Source organism: Solea senegalensis, linkage group LG9 (assembly GCF_019176455.1).
Source record: "Solea senegalensis isolate Sse05_10M linkage group LG9, IFAPA_SoseM_1, whole genome shotgun sequence".
NCBI classification, from domain to species: Eukaryota; Metazoa; Chordata; class Actinopteri; order Pleuronectiformes; family Soleidae; genus Solea; species Solea senegalensis.
The window spans coordinates 4,153,987-4,175,178 of NC_058029.1; the positions used below are offsets into that span (position 1 = coordinate 4,153,987).

The following is a 21,192-nucleotide window of genomic DNA, read 5'->3' on the forward strand; positions in this document are numbered from 1 at the left end:
TACCCATAATGATGATCATGTTAACCATATTTGACACCTTCTTTGGTGGGAACTTTCACGTAAACTCATGTCAATTTTGAATATTCATGTCAAAATCTGGGGGAACAAGGAAGTAAAAAAGGGAATATAGAAATAAATGTTCTGTAATTTCAGATTCCACTAGGATCTACTTCCAAAATGAACCTTTTCCTTAGAGTTTCAGCAGCTGGATAAATATTGTTCAATATTTTAAACTGATTTTCTTAAACTTTGAATGAAACTGCATATTGTTAGCATCACTCCATCGTCACTTATTTTAATCTTTTACCGTACCACTGTTCCTGTTTCTCTGATATGGTCATGGTTACGTAAACAAGCCACTTAATACAAAAAACACATTTCCCATAATGCATTTGGTGCCGAGTCTCGCGAGACTTGAAAGTATCGCTACTTTTGCGGCTGCGCAATGTCATTCGGAGAAGTGGCACGGCGAGTGAGCGACGCCGCGGAGGAGGAGAAAGAAAACGCAGCGAACAAAACACACAATGGCGACGGCGGCGACCACGGCAGGCGGGACGGGATCCGGTGGACCGGCCGGCGGCCCGGTCGGTGGTGGAGGAGCAGCGGTGGGACGTAAAAAGGACGGCGGCCCGTCCACGAAATTCTGGGAAAGTTCAGAGACGATATCCCAACTGGAGACGGTGCGACTGTGGATCGGAAAGCACTACAAGAAGGTAGCTAAGCTAAGCTAGCTGCGGTCCTCCATTGATTCTTATGAAGGCCCGAGTCCTTCTGGCACAATGGAGCCGTTTTATTCCTGCTAGCTGCGACTACACGAAATCATATTTAGCTAAATGCTTGTGGCTGTTCGTTTGGAGACTTTTGCCACAAACTGCTCATGTGTGATAATTGTAGTTCCCTAAATGCACAGCGTAAAGTAGGGAGGTTATATTTTTTACAGCCAAGCTGTTAGCCAGCTAGCCGGCCGCCTCGTAATGCCACTAATTTGACACGTTCAAATGCACACAAAGCGAAAGTAGCTGTTCAGCTCGTATTTTAGTATGATTTAATTTCACAACCTCACATTATCAGCACCCTCAAAGTCCAGTTTAAAGGCAAATAGCTAGGCTAAATGCTAGTCACGGGACATCATGCAGTCATTTTACATGGTAGCCAGCTAGATAAGACCATGTTAGTTATTCCCGCTCAAAATGAGACTTGATCTAAAAGATAATATTCACATAGTGATGTGTATTTTTTAATGGAACTGAAGAGTACACGTTGTTGAGTTTTGTAAATACAGCAACTCACCTCTGTGCAAACAGGCTGCACTCGCCCACTGAAGTTTAGCCAAACAAAGAGTGTTGACCTCATGTTTCCCTTCAAGCTCACTGACACATCCGAAAGGGTTAAACTGTAGAGAAAAAAATACAATACGTAAAATAATTAAGTTAACCAACACGAAGGATTGTGTATGTGGTTCTTTAGCCCGGTTTAGGCTCTAATTTGTTTAAGTTATGGTGTTGTACATAATATCAGTGTGTCTTTCCCTGCAGGAGCAAAAGTAAACAGTGAAATTACATGCTGTTGTGGTATTTAAATCTGTTTGTTTGAAATAACTCCACAAAGCTGGGCTGTCATGATTGCTGCATGTTCTGATCTTAGTGCATGTGTTGATGTGATATTTGTGGTTTATGGACATAATTGATCCATAAACATCCATTGATGTTTTTTTCTGCCATTTAACTCAGTGACTTTTAGTATTGGATGGATGTGATGTCGAGTATTGTGTTGGAGTTGAATTTTTCGTTAACGGTAAAATCCACTTAATGTAAGTCTCGGTTTGTTTTGGGATTGTTGGCCTTAACCTCATAACACATGATTTGACTTTGACTGTTATGAGGATACATGTAGAGGTAGATCTATTTGCTGTTTTAATAGTGGGTATTGGACAATTATTATTACTTATCAGCCAATCATTCCAAATCACACATTTTTACTGTCAGAAATGTGATAAGTGTTGTCTTGTATTGTTATGTTATATATATGTTTTGTTTTGTTTATAGATATTTTTTTTGAACGTACTGTATGTAATTGCTTTGCAGACCAAAAAGCTATCAGCTGCCCTGATTTCTAAAATCAGCATCAGTCATTGGTCAAACTGCATGTTACATGGAATAGAAGTCCAGTTTTATTTAACCTCTTGTCATGTTTTTGTTTTTGTCTGTTTTATTCTTAAACTGTGGCTTATTAGCAAGATTGAAGGAAAGTATTTAAACATGTGAATAACTGACATTTGTAGTTAAATTAGTGGCCATTATTGTTGTGCTACTGTAATATCTGTGGCACATGTTTCTGCTACACATGTCTGTGTGTTCCACAAACACTAGTGTGAGTTAACACATGCATTTCTGATCCCAGTATGTCCAGAATGACTCCCCCTCCAGTAAAAGCTTGGCGGGCCTGGTCGTCCAGTTGCTTCAGTTCCAGGAGGACGCATTTGGACGCAGGGTCAACAATCCTGCTCTTACCAAACTACCTGTAAGCACAACACACACACATTTCTTTTAACAACATGCCAATCATGTGGTGTGTGTGCTTTTATTAACAAAAACACCTGAAGCTCATACACCCTCAATTCAAAAATGTCTTGTTCCTCTTCATTTTTCAGGCCAAGTGTTTCCACGATTTCAAAGCAGGAGGTGCTCTCTGTCACATCTTGGGGTCGGTTTACAAATTTAAGAGTGAACAGGGCTGGTGAGTGGACTTTTGCTCCATGGATGCAGTGGTTGTTAGCCCCCAATTTCCAACCCCAATTGATGATTCATTTGATTTGTCTCTTTTACAGTTTTTACTCATACAAATGTGTTTTTCCTTGTAAATTCTTTATTTTTGACGATTGAAAAAATAATAATGGCTTTGTAGTTAAAAAAACTGTAACAATTATAATAATTTTAGCAGCGACCTAACGTCTTCTAATGTTTTTGGAGTTATTACATTACATAGTACATTTTAGAAGGGTGCAACACAATAACGTTTTCTATTTTGTGTCCACCATTCGCAGGCGGAGATTTGACCTGCAGAATCCTTCCAGGATGGACAGGAATGTGGAAATGTTCTTAAATGTTGAGAAGAACTTGGTCCAGGTAAAAGCTGTGCTCTACACACGTTGACCTTGAATGTTGTTTTGTGCAGACTTTATTTAATCTGGTATGACAAGCCCTTGGCCGTTGTGTATTGCAAATACAAGGTTGTGTTAATTTGTACTGCAGCTTTGAAATCATTAAATCCCCAATTTTAATATCAGCTTTAACAAAACTACTTTCATTACCAGACAGCAGTTTTTTTTTTTCTGACCTAAACAGTTGTTTCTTAAATTCTTCTAGAATAACTGCCTGACTCGACCCACCGTCTTCCTGTCACCGGACATCGAGCAGAAACAGGCCAGTAAACTCAAAGACATCATCAAAAGGCACCAGGTAAGCTCCGTCTTCTTTCTTTCTTCGTTTTCCACTGGTAAACTCTGCTGAATCTCTGTTTAAGCTGTTAATTATTGTTTACCTTTTTTCACCCCCTCAGGGCTCCATGACTGATGATAAATCAAAAGCCACCCACCACATTTACCCGTCACCATCCCAACAAGAAGAGGGTAAGGCTTCACTAATAACAATACATTTATTTATATAACAGCTATCAAGAGCTGACGGCATTGGTTTGTGTGTTGCAGAGGAGTGGCTTCGTCCTGTAATGAGGAAAGACAAGCAGGTGCTGGTGCACTGGGGTCTTTACCCAGACAGGTGAGCACAAAGAGGCTGGAGGAGACTATAAATATGACCTCAGTTAATTTCGCATTTATATATTCACACACATATATACATACATCTAAAGGTTGTAACATGAAGAAGTCTCAAGATACTAGGAGTGTACGATATCATCCACTCAATATTGGTTTTAATATGTATTATCGGATAACGGCACACAAGCCAAGGTCCCCCGAATAGACAGAATACAGAAGAGGCTGCTGCCTCTTTGACTTCTATGCATTTTCTATGTGTTATTTTACACAATGAAGAAAATATGTCAAGCACAGAAAGTATTACATCAATTTCCCTACGGAAGATTGGACTTTTGGAGTTGGGTACAGTGAAAACGTATCAGTATTGGTCATCCGCCTAAGTCCAATATTATACATCTCTGCAAAATGAATTAAAGCTTAAAAAGCATCCTGTAGATTTCCCTCATACGTCGTTAAAGTTTATATTAGAAAAGTTTGGATTGTGAGGTAGATTGAAGTAAGACGCAGCCAACGCTATTTTCTTTACTCATAACTTGAGCTAGAACAACATTTAACTTGAAAAATACAGCTCATATTTATCATTGATTAGTGTATTTCTAAGTGATTATTCTAGCAAACCATTATTTAATTCATGTTTCCTATTATTGATAAAAAAATATTATTTAATCTTGACGCTGAAATCGGATTTTCTACCTAATTACAAACCCCTCTCAGGTTACTGTATTCAAGACAGTCAGGTTATTGTTTGACTTTGTTTAGGTAACTTGTGTAGTTTTCAGTCATAACTGTTGTTTGTTCCATCAGCTATGACACCTGGGTATCAGCCAGTGAGGTGGATGGCGACATAGAGGATCCACCCAGCAACGACAGACCCTGGAAGGTGAAGTACAATCAGAGCTGAATCGTGTAACAGCAAAATATCCTGAACACTGGTTTAAAATGGTGTTTCTTCATATCTGAATTTATATTTCGCTGAAGTATTTTGGCTGTAGTTTGAGACAAACAGATCCACATGGCTACGGCAGTGTTTTCTTTAAGTAAAAGTTTGTCACCACATTTATTTTGCATGCACAAATAATTTCTGACATATCTGAGTTTCTTTGTCATGAATGCCCTAATAATCAGGTTTTTATCAAGCAGCAGTGAATTAAATCCACTGTGATTCTTCCTTCGTCATTCCAGGTTACCTGTGTAAAGAGATGATTTGATTTCTGGAGGCTTCACTGATCCCTTTTGTGTTAACTTCTTCCACTCAGGTCCATGCCAAGTGGGTTTTAGACACGGACGCCTTCAATGAGTGGATGAATGAAGAAGACTACGAGGTAGATGAGAACAAGAAACTAGTCAACTTCCGTCAGAGGATCTTCCCCAAAGAGGAGGAGGTAAGTGTTTTTGCTGTGTAAATGTTTTTACTTATCAAGAAAATTTCCACCCAACAATTTTTTAGCATCTACAGCACCAGTCTTTTGCTATATAATAAAACCAAATTCAATTCTAAACAAGTCCTAAGTTAGTTTTTGAATTTTCTAATTTATACTCACTCAGCTGCAGCTCATTGATTTAGAGCTATATGCAAAGTTGGTGGTGGAAATCTCTTTAAATCAAGAAAGGAGCTTGAATGCTTCAGTGTTTTTGCCGCACGCTTGTGTTTTGTTCCTTTTTGCTTTGTCCTTGTGGAATGTGCGTTGTCGTCGCCCTGCGTCTCTGTCTGTTTGTCGCTCATCCTTTCCAAAACTTTCCTCTCTTTTGTCTTGGTTCAGTTTTATCTCAGGGTTTCTGTCCATGTCTGGAAAATCATTTACAACTAAAATCAAAAGATGTGTGTCATTTTATACTTGGAACTATTGTGCGTTGATACCCAGTGGCAACTGGTCGTGGCAATGCCCATATAAATCTGAACATTCAAAACCTCACAATGTTGACGCTTTGCAAATTGAAGTTCGGCAACCAGGTTCCTTTTGGTCAATTCACACAGTCATATGTGCCGTTGTATTGTTATTTTCCTCCAAATGAGAGGAGAATCGCATGCTATTCAAGAAGAGCTGAAATTAGCATTTAAGTCAATTTATTCTATATTATAAATCAAGTGGGATTTAGACGATCATTTTCCCAATGACTTTCCTTCAAACTGAGTTTTAAGTGGAGTAGCCCCCTAGTGGCTATTCAGTATACCTTTACTTACTATGTGTCTACTATTTGCCATCTTCAACTATACCATCTTTCTTCAATACTACTTACTTTTGTTGTCTTAACAAGTTGCAACCAAAATATTATTTTGAAGCAAACTCAGTTTCATCTACTAAAGACACTTTATGGTAGAGAAAACACACAATTCACAAACCCAGACAGGACTTTATATAGGAACCCTGATTGTCTCCTCCACCACCACGGCATCCCCCCTCCCCGCTGCCACTCTCCCTATGCTTCCCCTCCTTGTGTGTGCAAACGTTCCATCCTCTCATTCTGCGGCTCTTTCTCTCATCCTCCATCCCTCGCTCCCGTGCGCTGCATGGGGTTTGACTGATCAGTCTTCCCGTACACCCGATCGTAAGGAGCGCAAAGCCAACTCCGCCGGCAAGAAGAGGAGACGCTCGCCCTCGCCGCCCAGTACTCCTGTCGAGTCTCGCAAGAAGGGAGGAAAGAAAGGGTAAGGGAGGAAATTTATTGAACACTTCTTCTATTTAAATTATACTAAATTATACTCACAAAGTAAAAACATTTGTAAACACTAATAAAGCCAGTGCTAATCTTTATTTTTCTTTTGTTTCCTGTCAATCCACATATGTTTTCACTGTCAGAAAATAACTAGTAGTTCCCTAGAATCAACAAAATTCAGGTTTTAGGTGACTAAAGTCAATCAGAGTAGCGTTTTACTCATTTTTACCGACTAATCACGCCTCTCGCCTTTTGTCGCCAGGAACCCCGGGTCTCACTGGAAGCGACGGGGCCACAGAGGAGAAGAGGAGGACACTGAGGAGGACATAACCAAGGACATGGACGACTCATCAGCCGGTGCCAGCATGGAGGAGGGAAGCGTGCCCAAAAACGGTATATTTTGTGTGGGACTTATATTTGCCGCATGATCACTTTGAATAACCATGCAGAGGCTGACTGTTTTCAAGAACTATGCTATTGCAGTGGCAATTATTGTCCAAATAAATAAAAAAATTAAAGTGGGAGTTATGAATAAACAAAACCGTGTCATGTTCTCACAAACAAATATGCTGTTCTCCTATTGCTCATTTGTCTTGCTAATGACAAACTCAAGTGTTGTGTACTTTATGTTCAACATTATCTTTTCACCTATACATTTTTACGTCTATAAGTTTTTTTGTGCTGGTATTTTATTTGTTCTTGAAATGTTTTGCTGAATATTGGTAACAGATCGTTGGTTTTGTTTGTTTATCTGTTTACTTATGCACCTGGAACAAAAAAAGTGACACACACACACAAATTGTTGCAGTCTCAAAAGTAGGAAACAGCCTAAGGATGTGTTCTCTGATGTCCCAATTTTACAAAAACCTCCTTTTATTTCATTATGACAAACACACACACACACGTTCTCTCTCTCTCTCAATCCATTTTAGCATACTCTGAAACTCACAGTGCTTGTTATTGCCTTTCACAGTTGATTTAAACGCTTTAATTTTTTCCTTCCATATATTCTCTTTTTTTCCATCATAGCAGGTTCAAAGAAGGACATTGAAAACACTCCAATAAAAGGAGGGAATGTGGCGGACCTGGGTATGTGCTAATAATGAGTAGTTTTGTTTGTTGTGTTTAAGATGTAATGATTAGATTTGTTTTGAACAATCTGTTCATGTTAATTCTTGTAGATGACATGGAGGATGACTCTGTGCTGTCTGGTGGAAAGGTAAGAGGAGATTTCCTTACTCTGCTCAGGCTTGTCTCACAGCAGCCACAGTCTCAAGTATTTTTTTTTTGCTAAATTGTTTGGTATAAAATTGCAAAAATAGATACACGGCTATTAAATGCCTGTGTTGTGTGGTCATTCAAAGACATTACCATGATATACTATAGGAGTGGTGTCTTTTTATGCTTCAGCGGAAATTTTAAATGATTAATTCATTAAAAAAGAAAAATTGTACTTTAGTGATTACAGAAATTTATAATAATTGGTTAAAGGGGTTGGTTGGTGTGCTTGTCACGTTGACGTGTATGTGTCCCTCCGTAGGATGACGACGACCAGGGCAAAGCGGAGATCAACCGACTGATGGACACTAGCGAGGACAACGTTACTGAACAGACTCATCACATCATCATCCCCAGCTACTCTTCTTGGTTCGACTACAACTGGTAAGAGCTGTGGATGCTGTGCAGATGTTTTCTTTTTCTTATGACATAACGTCATAAGGTTGTGTCGTCGTCTTCTTCCAGTAACCTCCAGCAGGCCCTGGACCAAGAGATATAAATCTGCCTGCCACAGTTTGAAGTTCTTTTATCACGGTTCTTCGTCCTTCGTCGCAGTTCAAAGCTCTCAAGCACAGTAGAGAGTTCTTCGTTACAGCCCAAAGTCCCCCGCCAACTGCATTCTCGTCTTTTCAGTCTTTTTCACAGATTAAAGTCCTCCTCATTCTTTCATTGTCATCCTCATTCCTTCAAAGATTCTCCCTCTCTAAAGGAGACTTTGGTGACTTTATTTTCAATGATTATCTCCATCCTACTCCTCCTTATTAAGACTGAACAATTAATCGAAATCGCAATATGGCCTACTGCAATGTTCAAATTGCAAGAGATGTGATTTTTTTTAAAAAGCCAAAATATGTGTCAAAATATCATTTTAGATTAAGAACATCTTTGTTTATCACACACATCTTGAATGACAATGATCAAGGCAATCAGAGATGGCAAACAACAACAAGCCTCTGGCGGCCTCTGTTGGTCATATTGGCAAGTGCAAGTGTGGAATCGCAAACAACACTCCTGATCTGACATTTACTTTTAAAGTATTTAATTCTTCTGTCTTTTCTTACCAGCATCCACGAGATTGAGAGAAGAGCCTTGCCCGAGTTCTTCAATGGAAAGAACAAGTCCAAAACCCCAGAGATGTATGCTTCCATACACACAAAACCTTCAACCTATAATTCCCATATTACTACAGACCTGAATTGACATTTTTCCCTGTTGTGCTAATCTTTAATGTTTTCTCTTCACACCTAAACAGATACTTGGCCTACCGTAACTTCATGATCGACACGTATCGGCTGAACCCTCAGGAGTATCTCACCTCCACCTCCTGCCGCAGGAACTTGACCGGGGACGTGTGCGCCATCATGAGGTGAGCTAAGTCTTGTTAGCTTTCGGATTAAAACTTGAATTGAAATGAATCACAAAGGTGTGAAAATTAGATGAAACTTGTATAAAAATATCTAAATATCTTGCTTTATTTATCCAGGGTTCATGCCTTCTTGGAGCAGTGGGGTTTGGTAAATTACCAGGTGGACTCTGAGAGTCGCCCACTGCCCATGGGCCCCCCACCGACACCCCACTTTACTGTGCTGGCTGACACACCCTCTGGCCTTGTGCCCTTGAACCACAGACCCCCACCAGTAAGGGCAACTTTTGTGGTTTAATTAGCTCAACTTGTCTTAGAAACACAATAAAAAAAACGGATATAAAGATATACGCATGTGTATTTTAAACATACTAACATTTCATGTGCTGTATTTCTTCCCCCTAGATTCCTCCTCCACAGCAGATGCCCAACTTTGCAGACAAAAGCAAAGACAAAGCCATTGACTTGCAGAACTTTGGACTTCGCTCTGACCTTTACAAGAAAATCCCTAAGGTCAGTGCAGGAACATTTTGTTCTATTTTTAATATAATTAAAAACTACAGTATTTTTTGTTTGTAAAATATCCTAAAAATGAACTGAAATGTTTTGTTTGCATGGGAGGCCAGTGTAAAAAAAGGTTTTCTTTGTTTTGCTTATTCCACAAATATCTTATTTAATATTTTTGTTTTCTACAGGGTAAAAGTGTCAACTCCACCAGGGACTGGACTGAGCAGGAGACTCTGCTGCTGCTAGAGGTGAGTACCACAGCAGGAAAAGAAGTCAAATCAGCCGCCAGACATTAAATGACAGTTCCTTCCTTCATATGCTATGTTGCTTTTCTGATTGTAAGCCGTGTATACTCATCCCTCTCATCTCCTCCAGGCCCTTGAGATGTTCAAAGATGACTGGAACAAAGTGTCGGAGCATGTCGGTTCACGCACCCAAGACGAGTGTATTCTGCACTTCCTGCGGCTGCCCATCGAGGATCCATATCTGGAGAACAGTGAGGCCACCCTGGGCCCCCTGGCCTACCAGCCCATACCTTTCAGCCAGTCTGGAAACCCTGTCATGAGCACAGTAGCCTTCCTGGCCTCTGTGGTTGACCCCAGAGTGGCATCTGCTGCTGCCAGGGCAGCCTTAGGTGAGAAATTGGTAGATTGGTCACCTAAACTACGGCATTATGTCTTTACAGATCAGTTAGTGATGAGTTCTAAAAAGCCGAGTCTGGATCTGGACGGCAAAAGTTTTATTTTTATTTATAAAGTAAAAATATTGAGTCGGTCTACAGTTCAGCTCAGTAGCATTTAACCTGTTGACACAATAAATATGAGATAAATCTCTGAACTAAAACCCACCAGAGGCTATTATTTTGAAGTTTTAAACTACATTGGAAGGTGGTAAAAAGTAGAGACATACCAGGTGTTTTAATGCCTACCTAATCCACAGAGGAGTTCTCCCGTGTGCGTGAGGAGGTTCCGGCTGAGCTGGTGGAGGCTCATGTGAAGAAGGTGCAGGAGGCTGCCAGGAGCACAGGGAAGGTCGACCCCTCCTTCGGCCTGGAGAGCAGTGGCATCGCCGGCACTGCCCCTGATGAGCCCGAAAAGACTGGTGAGTGACATTTTGCAAGGTGTAGAATCAGAGAAGGGAGCTAAAGTCACAGGGTGACATGGTCTCACCAACCCTAAGATGTGTGAAAAAGCATCTTAGGAACTATATTTGTTGGTATGCCACGAGTGAAGGCTGATCTCAACCTGAGAGGTGTGGTCATTTTGTGAGTTGTGACGTCTGCAGCCACTAGAGGGCAGCATATTGTAGCGGTACAGCCAGCAAGCCTTTGCAGGGAGAGGAACTTTGATTTCAGATTATATTTGTATGTGTGTGTCAAGGCCAAGGGTGGAGTGGATAGTGTCTCTACCATGTGTGATCAGTAATACAGTAATACAGTAATATTACAGAGAGTATTTGTGTGCACATTCTGCCATGGTAACCAGTGGATTAAAGCAACAGTGGCAGATGGGGGAAGGAGGAGGGGGAGCCCAAAAACTGGGTCATCACAGTCGACCACAAGCTCATCTCTTGCACTCTGCTTTGCAACACACACACACAATATACCAGTAATTTATTACACTTCAAGTACTGCCCTCCAGAGTCCATATTGCAATCGATAACCTTTAATCCATTCTTTGCCTGAAACACTCGACAGACACCACACATCCTGACACAATCAATATTCAAACCTGTAACACGCACTTAAGTGCACCTGTGTGACATGTTTTAAAACCCAGCCGCACACATGTGTTCCACAGCTCATGTGGTTGTGTTTCTGTGTGTACATTTCACACTTTGTTCACGTAAAATGCTCTTTGACCTGAATTTGCTCTCTGAACTTTGCCTCTCTTTTTGATAATGTGAAACTTGGGAAATGCATTTTCTATTAATCAGGACGAATCTGGTGATAAAACACGATTCCTAATACAGCGGGAAACGGTTTATATACACAAACAATAGAAAAACAGTTTTCTTTGTCCAGTTAGAAGACAATGGTTTTCATAATCAATTAATCTGTAGATTATTTTCTTAATTTATCAATTAGTTATTTGCCCCAAAAAATGTCAAATGTCTTGTTTTGTCCACAAACCCACACAAGTGCAGCCCTATATGTATATTTGATGTTTTATTCAGTGTTTAAGATACTGTGACACAGATTTAAATATTTCTAGGGTATAAAACACATATTACACACATATTAAAATATAACTGATTCTGACTCCAATGCATATTCTTCACATCTCGCTGTCTTTTGCAGAATCAACAGAACCAGAAAAAATAGAAACTGACACAGACTCCCAACAAGCCGATAAGGTAAGACCATCTCATCCATGTGTCACTCAACATGTGGTAAATTAATATTGTTTTGTTTTCATTTGGAAATAAAGTGTATTATTGTGAACTGTTGCAAAGGAAAAAGACAACTATTTTTATCATTTCCAACAAATCCCACACAGATTCGAAAAAAACAACGTTCTAGTCCAAAACACACAATTTACAAATCCTGCTTGTGGCTCCCGGCCTCAAACATATCACCTCAGACTTGTCGTTTAAAACATTTCACAAATGTTTACTTCATTTGGAAAAAATAAGATCCCTTAAACAGCTGCCATTTTTAGCAAAAGTGACACAAACTGAAATAAGCTCACTGAATTCATTCACTGAAGGTTTTCATTAAGAGACATTTGGTGTTCTGGTGAGTGTCTCCAAAAGTGGCACATTTTGTGTGGGACAAGGTCAACTTACCATGTGTGTTCATGGCAAAGAAAGTAAAGTACAACTGCGTGTCTGTGTTTGAATTACATTTTGGACAACAGTGAAACTCAGTGGGACAAATGAATGTCTTGTTTTTTTGGCTTAGTACATCGCATCATAGTCTTTGTAGCAGTGATATCAGGACACATTTTCATGAATAAATAAGAACAAACATTTTAGTGTGCTCACTGTCATTCGGTTGCTGTGCCTATCTGTTTTTTGTTTTGTTTTTAAGACTTAATTTAAAATACATTTTCCCACTTATCCACATTTGTCTCTGCCTCGTTGTTTGGAAATGGCCAGCGGGTGAATTTAATGGTCTTTCAAACATTCACTTTGTCCCCACTCTGCTGCAGAGAGAGCTCACTGGTTGATGGTTTCCTCATTAGCATCCATTAACCAGGGTCACACACACACACACACTCTGGTCCAAATCAGTGATTGACCTCAAAACAAACAAAAGGTCATGAAAGGAACTGTTTTTCCATGTACTAAGCTGCGATGCTCTCCTCATGAGTTTTTCTCACCAAATTTTTTTTTTTGTGTTTTACAGTTTATAAATAAAACCCAATTATACAATGTATGTAAAGAAAGATCTCACAACGCGTGAGATATTTCTTTAATTATATTGGGATATTTCTACGGGCCTCTAATTGTTGTTCACCTGTGTCTTAATCCTTCAGGCGGAGTTGAAGGAGGAGGCAGAGAAGCCCAGTGAGTCTGCAGAAAAGAACGATAAAACAGAAGCCGTAGACAAGGTGAAGAAGGAGGGAGCTGAGACGTCGGAGCGCGAGGAGGAGCCAGAGGAAGGAGGGGAGGCCAAGACGGCACCAGCAGGTAATGCAGAGACATAGACTTTTAGCCTACAAACAAAAAGTTGTGGAGCTAAGAGCGTTTTCGTTTTTCAGAATTGCTGTATACTATTTTTCTACTTGCTAAAAGAACCCAACTATCCAAAGGAGGACATTTCTGCTTTTCAGAAAACTTGACAGTTTGTATGTGTCTCTGTCAGACAAAGACAAGGAGGAGGCTATGGAGACATCATCCTCAGAGCAGGAGAAGGACAAGGAGGACAAGGCGGCTACAGATGAGGGAGAGGAGAAGAGGAAGAAGCTGGAGCATGACATCGGAGAAGGAAACATCGCTACAGCGGCTGCAGCTGCGCTGGCATCTGCTGCCACCAAGGCCAAGGTGAGACTGCAGGAGAGCTGACTGAAGTTCATAAAGCTTGTTCTTTTGCAGAAAGTCTTAACTGTACTCCAATATCAGTTCTTCACATTTTGGGATATGATTGCAGAAAATTGCAAAGCAATAGACAAATAAATCAACTTCTGGTGACAATTTAATTCTCAGTTCGAGCTGATGACCTTAATTACTTCTCTTTTTGATGTAATTCCTAACCGTATTTGACACTGTGTCCATGTTGTCTGTTTTCAGCACTTGGCAGCAGTAGAGGAGAGGAAGATCAAGTCCCTGGTGGCTCTGCTGGTGGAGACCCAGATGAAGAAGCTGGAGATCAAACTGAGGCACTTCGAGGAACTGGAAACCATCATGGACCGAGAAAAAGAGGCTGTGAGTAAAAAAAAAGAAAGGTTGTGTTGTTGTGTATTGCCAGTGTCATTCACCAGCTACGGCTCCTGCCACACAAAAAGGAAAGATGACACGTCGTTCATTTTTACATGCACTGAATCACTCTTAGTATGGGCTCTTAGCTGAGGATATCAATAATTCAGGTGGTCTGTTAATATAAGCTCGACACGCCTCCCTCCTAAAGTGTGAATTTAAATAAAGACATGATTGAACACAACATGTTTACAACCTGCACACACTCACTTTCTCATGTTGCCTATAATGCTATAATCGCTCACATTAAGGTGTGATTTAGTACAGCTTCAGTTTTGAGTTTTAGTCTAAGACAATAATTGTTAAAATAGATGTTCTTGTACAACATAAAAACCCATAACCATAAGAAAATTCTTCTTCAACGAGATTTGAAATAAAAAGTGATTATTTCGATGCAGATCAGATTTAAGTACTTGATTCATCCATTTTTAAAATGTTGGAAAATTGTTGATTGATATTTCCCAAGGCTCAAAATGATGATGTTCTCAAATGATTTTTCTCCACAAACCAAGATTAATACATTTTAATGTTTCCTTTGTTGTCTGGAGCAAAGAAACCAGAAAATATTCACATTTAAGAAATCTGAAAAGACAAACAAATTATTAAAAGAGTTTGCGCTTAAGTAATTGATTAATCATTGTGGCCCTAAGTGTAACGCTGAGTGGTTTACCTTTACATCCACTCTGGCTGCCATGCCACTCAGACTGAACCAAAAACAAACAACTTACACATGTGGTAACATGTAAACACCATTAATACAGTGCTTGATGTGTCTGTCAATAGCTTTATTGTTGTCAAAACAAGGGTGGTTAAAAAGGGAAATGGTCAGTAAATAGTCACAGTGATTGTGATTCTATTTGTCACTTCCCACTTGATCCAAGTCCTCCACAGAGTCTGAAGAGGAGACAGAGTTACTTCTTTGTGAGGAAACTGAATTGCAAATAAAACATTTTCCAGAGCAAAGCAGTAGGATGCCAGGGAAACTGTTACCTGGCTGTATAAGGCAAATTAAAAGCCCTTGGCTCCTTTTGTGTGTGTGTGTGTGTGTGTGTCCTGCCCGTGGACATTCCCTGGAGACGCCAGCGAGAGTGTAAAACTGTGTTTTTTTGCGGTGGATGCATCAGGAGTATAGCCCAGTTTCACAGCTGTAAATAGTGCATGAAAAGGACTCCAGTTTACATAAGCTTTGAGGAGACTGGAGAGAAACCAAAACCTGTCCTGCCTCGGCTGCTGCTGCTGCCATGGGCTGTAAAACACCCGATCTTCAAAAAAAGAAAACAAAGATCCACACAGCACAACGGAAGACAAAGTGTTCAAAGCTGCTGAGCTATCGCTCTCTTCAAGAATATTGTCATGAAAGATGTCAAGCTAATCATGTTTGCCCCTTTTCAGTTCAGTTACCCCAATGACCCTCCCCTTTAGTTATTTAGCAGACTCTGTAAACTGCTAGCAGAGTGTGCTTAATTATAAACAGCAAGAACATAATTGCCTTCTGGATGGTAGGATGTATTGTATTGAAATCTTTTCACACAGTTTTACCCAATAAGATGCAAACGGCGTTGAATATTTCTTAGTTAAAGCCATAGCTGCAGGGAAAACCACTTGCAGTGCAAATGTCTCTCTGCATAGGTGGTAATAACCTTATAAAAGCTGTTTGTTTGCCAGCGAGTTGATGATGACAAATCTCTTCATTTAATCCTCCTTCTCTGCTGTCTTTCTCTCTGTCTCCTTCCTTCTCTCTATCAGCTGGAGCTTCAGCGGCAGCAGCTGCTCACAGAGCGTCAGGCATTCCACATGGAGCAGCTCAAATATGCGGAGATGAAGGCAAGGCAGCAGATGGAGCAGCAGGCAGCTGCTGCTGCCGCCGCTGCGGCAGCCCAGGCCCAAGGACAAGGACAGGGACAGGGACACACCCCTGGTTCTGGACCACACTCTGGACCCCCACAACCAGGCATGCATCCTGGAGGACCGCCACCACATCATGGAGGACCTCCACCACATCATGGAGCACCTCCACCCCACCACGGAGGGCCGCCACCCGGGGCTGCCATGCACCCTGGCTACCCCCCGATAGGTCACCACCCCATGGCCCCCCACCACCCAGGACAGACAGGTGAGGGAAGAACACTGAGGTGTTTGTGACAAAGCAAAGAGATGAGGTTAAGTGTCCAGGCTGCTCACTAGATGACAGTTAGCATTGATGGTTTCTTTGTGGCGGCCATTCTCAAGCGTAGGAATCCTGCAGCTTTAAATCAAGATGTGATTAACACACACAGATCAAATATTTCCTTACATATTTCTTGTTTCTAGTGTGGTTCAAAATTTGATAGTTGAATTCATTTTTGTTGCTCTGTCACCATTAAAACAGTTAATTGATGGGTTTTGGTAGCACTAAAAAATTAGCACACATATGAAGTAATTTCATGCTAGTACAATCTGGTACTAGCATGAAGTTTTACAAGTTCTACAAGTTTTATTAAAGAAGAAAGATAACAAAATGTTTCCTTCAAATTATTCTTAAATTGTCTGTAATCATCAATGTCAATTATTTATTATGACTTTTCAAACATTTCTCTTGATCCACCTGCAGTAAAACTCACTGCTCTATGGAAACAAAATATAGAATGGAATACAGTCAAATATAAATTACAATAAAAAGGGTTTGGATTATTCCAACCCTTTTGTAACTTCTTATTTCTCTTTATTTCTGTCTATTTGACATTATTTGTTCCTTCTATCCTCCATGCACTGCAGGACCGATGGGACCAAGCCAGCCGATTCCGGGACGTATGCTCTCCGGCCCCCCCTCTGCAGGCCCCCCTCCCGGCGGCATGCCACCCATGATGCCCCCACGCCACCCTGGAGCTCCCAACGGCATGTGTGAGTACAAAATCTCCTCCTGCCACATAATGTATGAGTTGTGTATATTTGTGCGCATAAGCTTGTCTGTTTGTGTACTGTGAGCAATGTTTGGTGTTGTGCTGGTGACCGTTTTAAATTTGCCCAAAAGCAGAATCCACTATTTACACCTCAAACGTCCAAAGTAAACTCTCTTTCTGGAAATTAAAATACGGCTTTGACTGAAAAAACATTAATTTTCCTTCTAAATGGGAATATTTTGATATGTAAATAGAATTTACAAAACTGAAAAAGACCTGATACTAGTGATTGAGACCATTGACTCATCAGGAAAATGTCCCCCTTGTGGCCAATTGCTACTTCCATCCTGCTTCCTGGGCTTCACTTTTCAAACCACATGGCTATGTAATTTTTATGAACAATCTATGGTTTGTAAGCACGTCTCCACAGACTCGCCATGAACCGAGAATGTTGGTTAACGTCTGGTTTTCTTTCTCCAGACCCTGGACCAGCACCTGCACAGCCTGAAGGGATTCCTCCCGTCCCTGTGGGTCCTCCAGCGCCCCCAAGTGCACGAGTGGCTGAAAACTAAGACCATCACCCATACTAACACAAACACACACATGCACACACACTTAAACAAAAGCACACACATGAAAGTAACTTAATCTCTAAATTGAAGATCAGTTTTGATGACCTTTGCTACTGGCTCTAATTTTATTCCTCAGCACTGAAATCCCTCATAAATCACAGGATACACTCACACACACACTCAGGGTTCAGTGGCAAGGGTAACCCAATTTTTCACACACACCCAGACTTCCTCTCAGGGCACAGAGGCAAGGCTCATGTAGTAATAAACACTGTTTCCTGCTCTGTTGGGCCAAATGGAGGCTGGAGAAAAATGACTCTGTACAGAAACAAAACCAGGAGGTAGAACAGATAAAAACCCGAGTCTTGTCTCTACTTTCTTCTCTTTCAATGCTGTTTAAATTGACACTGTAACCCCATCCCGTCTCTTAAAACACACACACACACACGCCACTCTCTCCTCTTGTCTGGTGCCTCTTTCTCTACACTGATCACTAGGGGGAGTTAATAAGACTAGACGGCCCATCAGACATGCAGCGTTGCCACACGCACACACACAGCTGATCCAGACAATAGTATGAATTTAACACACACTTAAAGGGGGACCCAGCCTGGCCTCACTCTTATCCGGTCGAGTATCTACCTCTCGCTCCTCTTTAAACGATACACTGTAGTTCTGTGTGTGTGTGTTCAAGGTTAGAAGAGTGTGTGTGTGTGTGTGTGTGTGTGTGATGGCGGGTTCACTCGTCTGCCTTCTCTCACCACAGTTTGACCTACAGAAATGTGAGCCTTTTGGACCCCCGTTTTTTGGCCGGGGGTCCCCATGTAGTCGTTTTCACTCCACGTCGTGCTACACTTGAACTCGGTTGCGGTCTTTGGAGTCGAGCAGGAGACGCGATCACTGCTTTAGTTTCTTTGATGCGTTTTCCTGTTTTTAATTGAAGCACAAGATTGGCTTTGTTCTCATTGTCTACACACACTGTTTTTAAATAGTCTTTGGATAAGTGTTATTAATCAGCCTGTTCTTGTGTTAGTGCGGCTTATTTGTAGTCATTTAAAGGTCCGGTGTGTAACAGTAAGGAGGCGAGAGGTTATTGGCAAAATAAGTGACTCTACTACCCATAAGTGTTGATGTTCAAGTGGATAAATATGTCTGTCCGTTTATGTCGAGGCACAGGCCTTGCTTTATGGACGTACCGCTGAGTTTGGACATCCAGAGCGTTCAATGTGCGTACTAAAGCAGAAGCGGACAGCATCTATTCTGGCTTTATCATAGCTTTCTGAGGTTTTTGGACAAGGGGCAGCATATGTGTGAAGCTACTCAGTCCGTACTGGAAACCCAGTTTGTTCTACGCATGTGCGAATTGCAGCTACTTCCTCTCACGGAGGTTATAGTTGGGATTTTTGCTAGTCTTCAGTTTTACCAGTAGGTGGTGCTATTTCTTACACACTGGACCTTTTTAAGGGTCAATGCTAAAGTCTTGATGTGATTAACTCCCATCGCACTGTAGGATTGGTTAAAGCTTCAACAAAGGGAGGACGGGCGTTTAGACGCACCATCATTCACACCTTCTGTCACACCGTCCGCAATCCTAACTCTCACACACACACACACGGAAACGTAAGCTAAACTGAGGCTCACACTGGAGGCTGCCACAAATCACTGGACAGCCAGCCACACACACACATACAAGACCTAATCTCCTGCTGACCCTCACTCAGCCTTTACAGAGAGGGAGACGCTGTGAAGCAGCTCGACTGAAACATCACACCAACCGTGAATGATGCTCTTGCTCAGCGTGGTGGGCCTGTCGTGGGTTATAGGTGCTGATACTGTAGCAGATAAACTCCTAACTCTCCCCCCATTTCCTAACGCCTAGTGCTGCCTACCTCGCTAACCCTAGCCCCCAAGCATTGACACATTAGCTTTTTTTTTTGCCACTATCCACAGTCAAACTTTAGCAATATTCCCATTGAACCTGTGTATGGTCTGAAAAATACTGAGCTACTACCACTGAGAAGCTCTCGTGATTTTCACTGTTGTCCCAATAAGTTGTCGTGAAAACTAGGGGAACAACCACTAAACGTTTTATTACTTTGCAGAAATTAGTGTTCTACTCAAACCATTCATCTGTTAAATAATTCTTAGGACAAATGCCAATAAGCCTCTTGGACTTTTGAATAAGATTTGTTGTGTTTGACCAAATGAGATACTTGAACACATCATCTTGTGGCCTGTGGATGTCATTCATGGTCATTTTTCCTCTCTTCTTTAGTTGACCAAATTATAATCTCGCTTGCTACCGTTCTAGTATCATTTACAAACTGGAGATATGTGGCAAATCCAACACATACATGCTGTTTTATTCTTGTTGATTGAATAATCGTTGATGTGTGTGTGTGTTTATATACATATATATATGTTCTGTCAATCAGTTCACGAGATTGACGGCTAATTGTAGACACAAAAAAAGAGGCAAAATAATTGGAGCTTTCTCTTTTAACCACACAGTTTTTCCGTGTACATTTTCTGAAAGCAACTGCTGAGGAAGACTGGGTGATGGAGTTGAAAGCTTGACAAGGCTCGGCGAACTATTTAAGGACTTTAAACATTAACGATTAACTTAGGTCCATTTTTTCCAGCGTACATTTAGCCATTTTGTTCAGCTTTTTTTTTTTTCTCCTCCTGATAATTGAAGTTGTGTGGAGGTTTTTTGCGTGTTGTACGAGACTCTGGTTGACACACAGGTTTATTTATAATAAAAGCTCAAATGAGGTCAATTTATTTTCAAGTTTGAAACCACTCCCCCAACCCCCTTCCTCGCTGGCACTGTTAGTATCTCTGCTACCTCTTCGTCGTTCACCCGCTAGCTACCTCTTCTAGAAATCTTCCTCTCGCTCTGTGCTACCTCTCTGCGCACCCTTTCGCTACCTCTCGTTCTTCTCTCTTTATTTCTTCTTCTTCCATCTTTTCTTTTCCCGCCCACATGACTGCTGCGTCACTGGCTGTTTCAGTCTTTCTTCCCACCGTCTGTCGGAAGGAGACGGAAACACAACGCTCGTTCACGCGCCCTCCTTTCTCATTCGGCATCTTCACCGGCTTACTTTATGTAATATCACTTAAATATGACGGGAATCCCCTTACATATATTATCTTTAATCAATACCCTTTTGTTTTTTTTTGTCAATGGTAATGTATTTTTAAGGAGAAGTTTTGTGTAGATGGAAGTTATCTGTTCTTTGGAAGTTTGTAGCATTTGTTTTTCCCTTTTTTTTATTTTGTATGGGGTCTGTTGGTACTTGGACCTAGACACTGTCGAATAAACTGTGTTTTGTATGAACCTGATGCCTCGGTATTTGGATCTATATTCATCAAAGTTCTCCCGACAAAGTGCAAATCACTAACTTCCACAATGTAGAAACATAACCATGAACATCTGTTAGAATACGTATAAAAATGTACAGTTTTAGTTTTCATGTTCACAAAACTATCTTAAACATAACCAACTAATAATCCTCAAACAAACCCTCAAGTTTGGAAAACAATGGCTGACGTCACAAAATGACATGGTACCATTTGAAATAAAACGCGTACTTGATAAAGATTTTTGAGTTTCAATTCCGAGTAAAGTAAAGCGATTTGCTGCAAGACGTTACCGCTTGTCCTCCGTCAAACGGAATCATTTAGGATAAAGTTATCATTGATGACACTGCTGAGGTCCTGCATTTTAGCTCAGATTATGGT

General features: G+C 40.9%; 1 protein-coding gene across 4 annotated transcripts; it reads left to right on the plus strand.

The window, feature by feature from the left end:
* Nucleotides 1-468: 468 nt before the first annotated feature.
* Nucleotides 469-20,788, plus strand: smarcc1a (SWI/SNF related, matrix associated, actin dependent regulator of chromatin, subfamily c, member 1a). 4 transcript variants are annotated; one of them, XM_044033852.1, is made up of 28 exons: nt 469-713; nt 2,401-2,520; nt 2,651-2,736; nt 3,044-3,125; nt 3,366-3,458; nt 3,559-3,628; nt 3,707-3,776; nt 4,580-4,655; nt 5,032-5,157; nt 6,304-6,422; nt 6,693-6,823; nt 7,460-7,519; nt 7,612-7,649; nt 7,971-8,092; nt 8,773-8,844; nt 8,961-9,074; nt 9,192-9,345; nt 9,477-9,584; nt 9,767-9,826; nt 9,954-10,212; nt 10,518-10,679; nt 11,878-11,933; nt 13,058-13,211; nt 13,387-13,565; nt 13,812-13,946; nt 15,744-16,110; nt 16,752-16,877; nt 17,357-20,788. In XM_044033852.1, exons 1-28 carry the CDS (start codon nt 525-527, stop codon nt 17,446-17,448), a joined length of 3,420 nt encoding a protein of 1,139 aa, XP_043889787.1. In that variant the 5' UTR covers nt 469-524; the 3' UTR covers nt 17,449-20,788. The 4 variants fall into 4 exon arrangements, with proteins under 4 accessions (XP_043889787.1, XP_043889788.1, XP_043889790.1 ...); XM_044033853.1 differs by having other exon boundaries at nt 7,463-7,519; XM_044033855.1 differs by having other exon boundaries at nt 6,328-6,422.
* The last annotated feature ends 404 nt before the right edge of the window (nt 20,789-21,192 follow it).

Excerpts from the sequence above, each read along its gene's own strand:
- smarcc1a (XM_044033852.1), top strand. The coding sequence starts at position 525 with ATGGCGACGGCGGCGACCACGGCAGGCGGGACGGGATCCGGTGGACCG. Across the intron at positions 3,459-3,558 it reads ACATCATCAAAAGGCACCAG|GGCTCCATGACTGATGATAA; the intron begins GTAAGCTCCGTC and ends TCACCCCCTCAG. Across the intron at positions 13,212-13,386 it reads GGCCAAGACGGCACCAGCAG|ACAAAGACAAGGAGGAGGCT; the intron begins GTAATGCAGAGA and ends TGTCTCTGTCAG.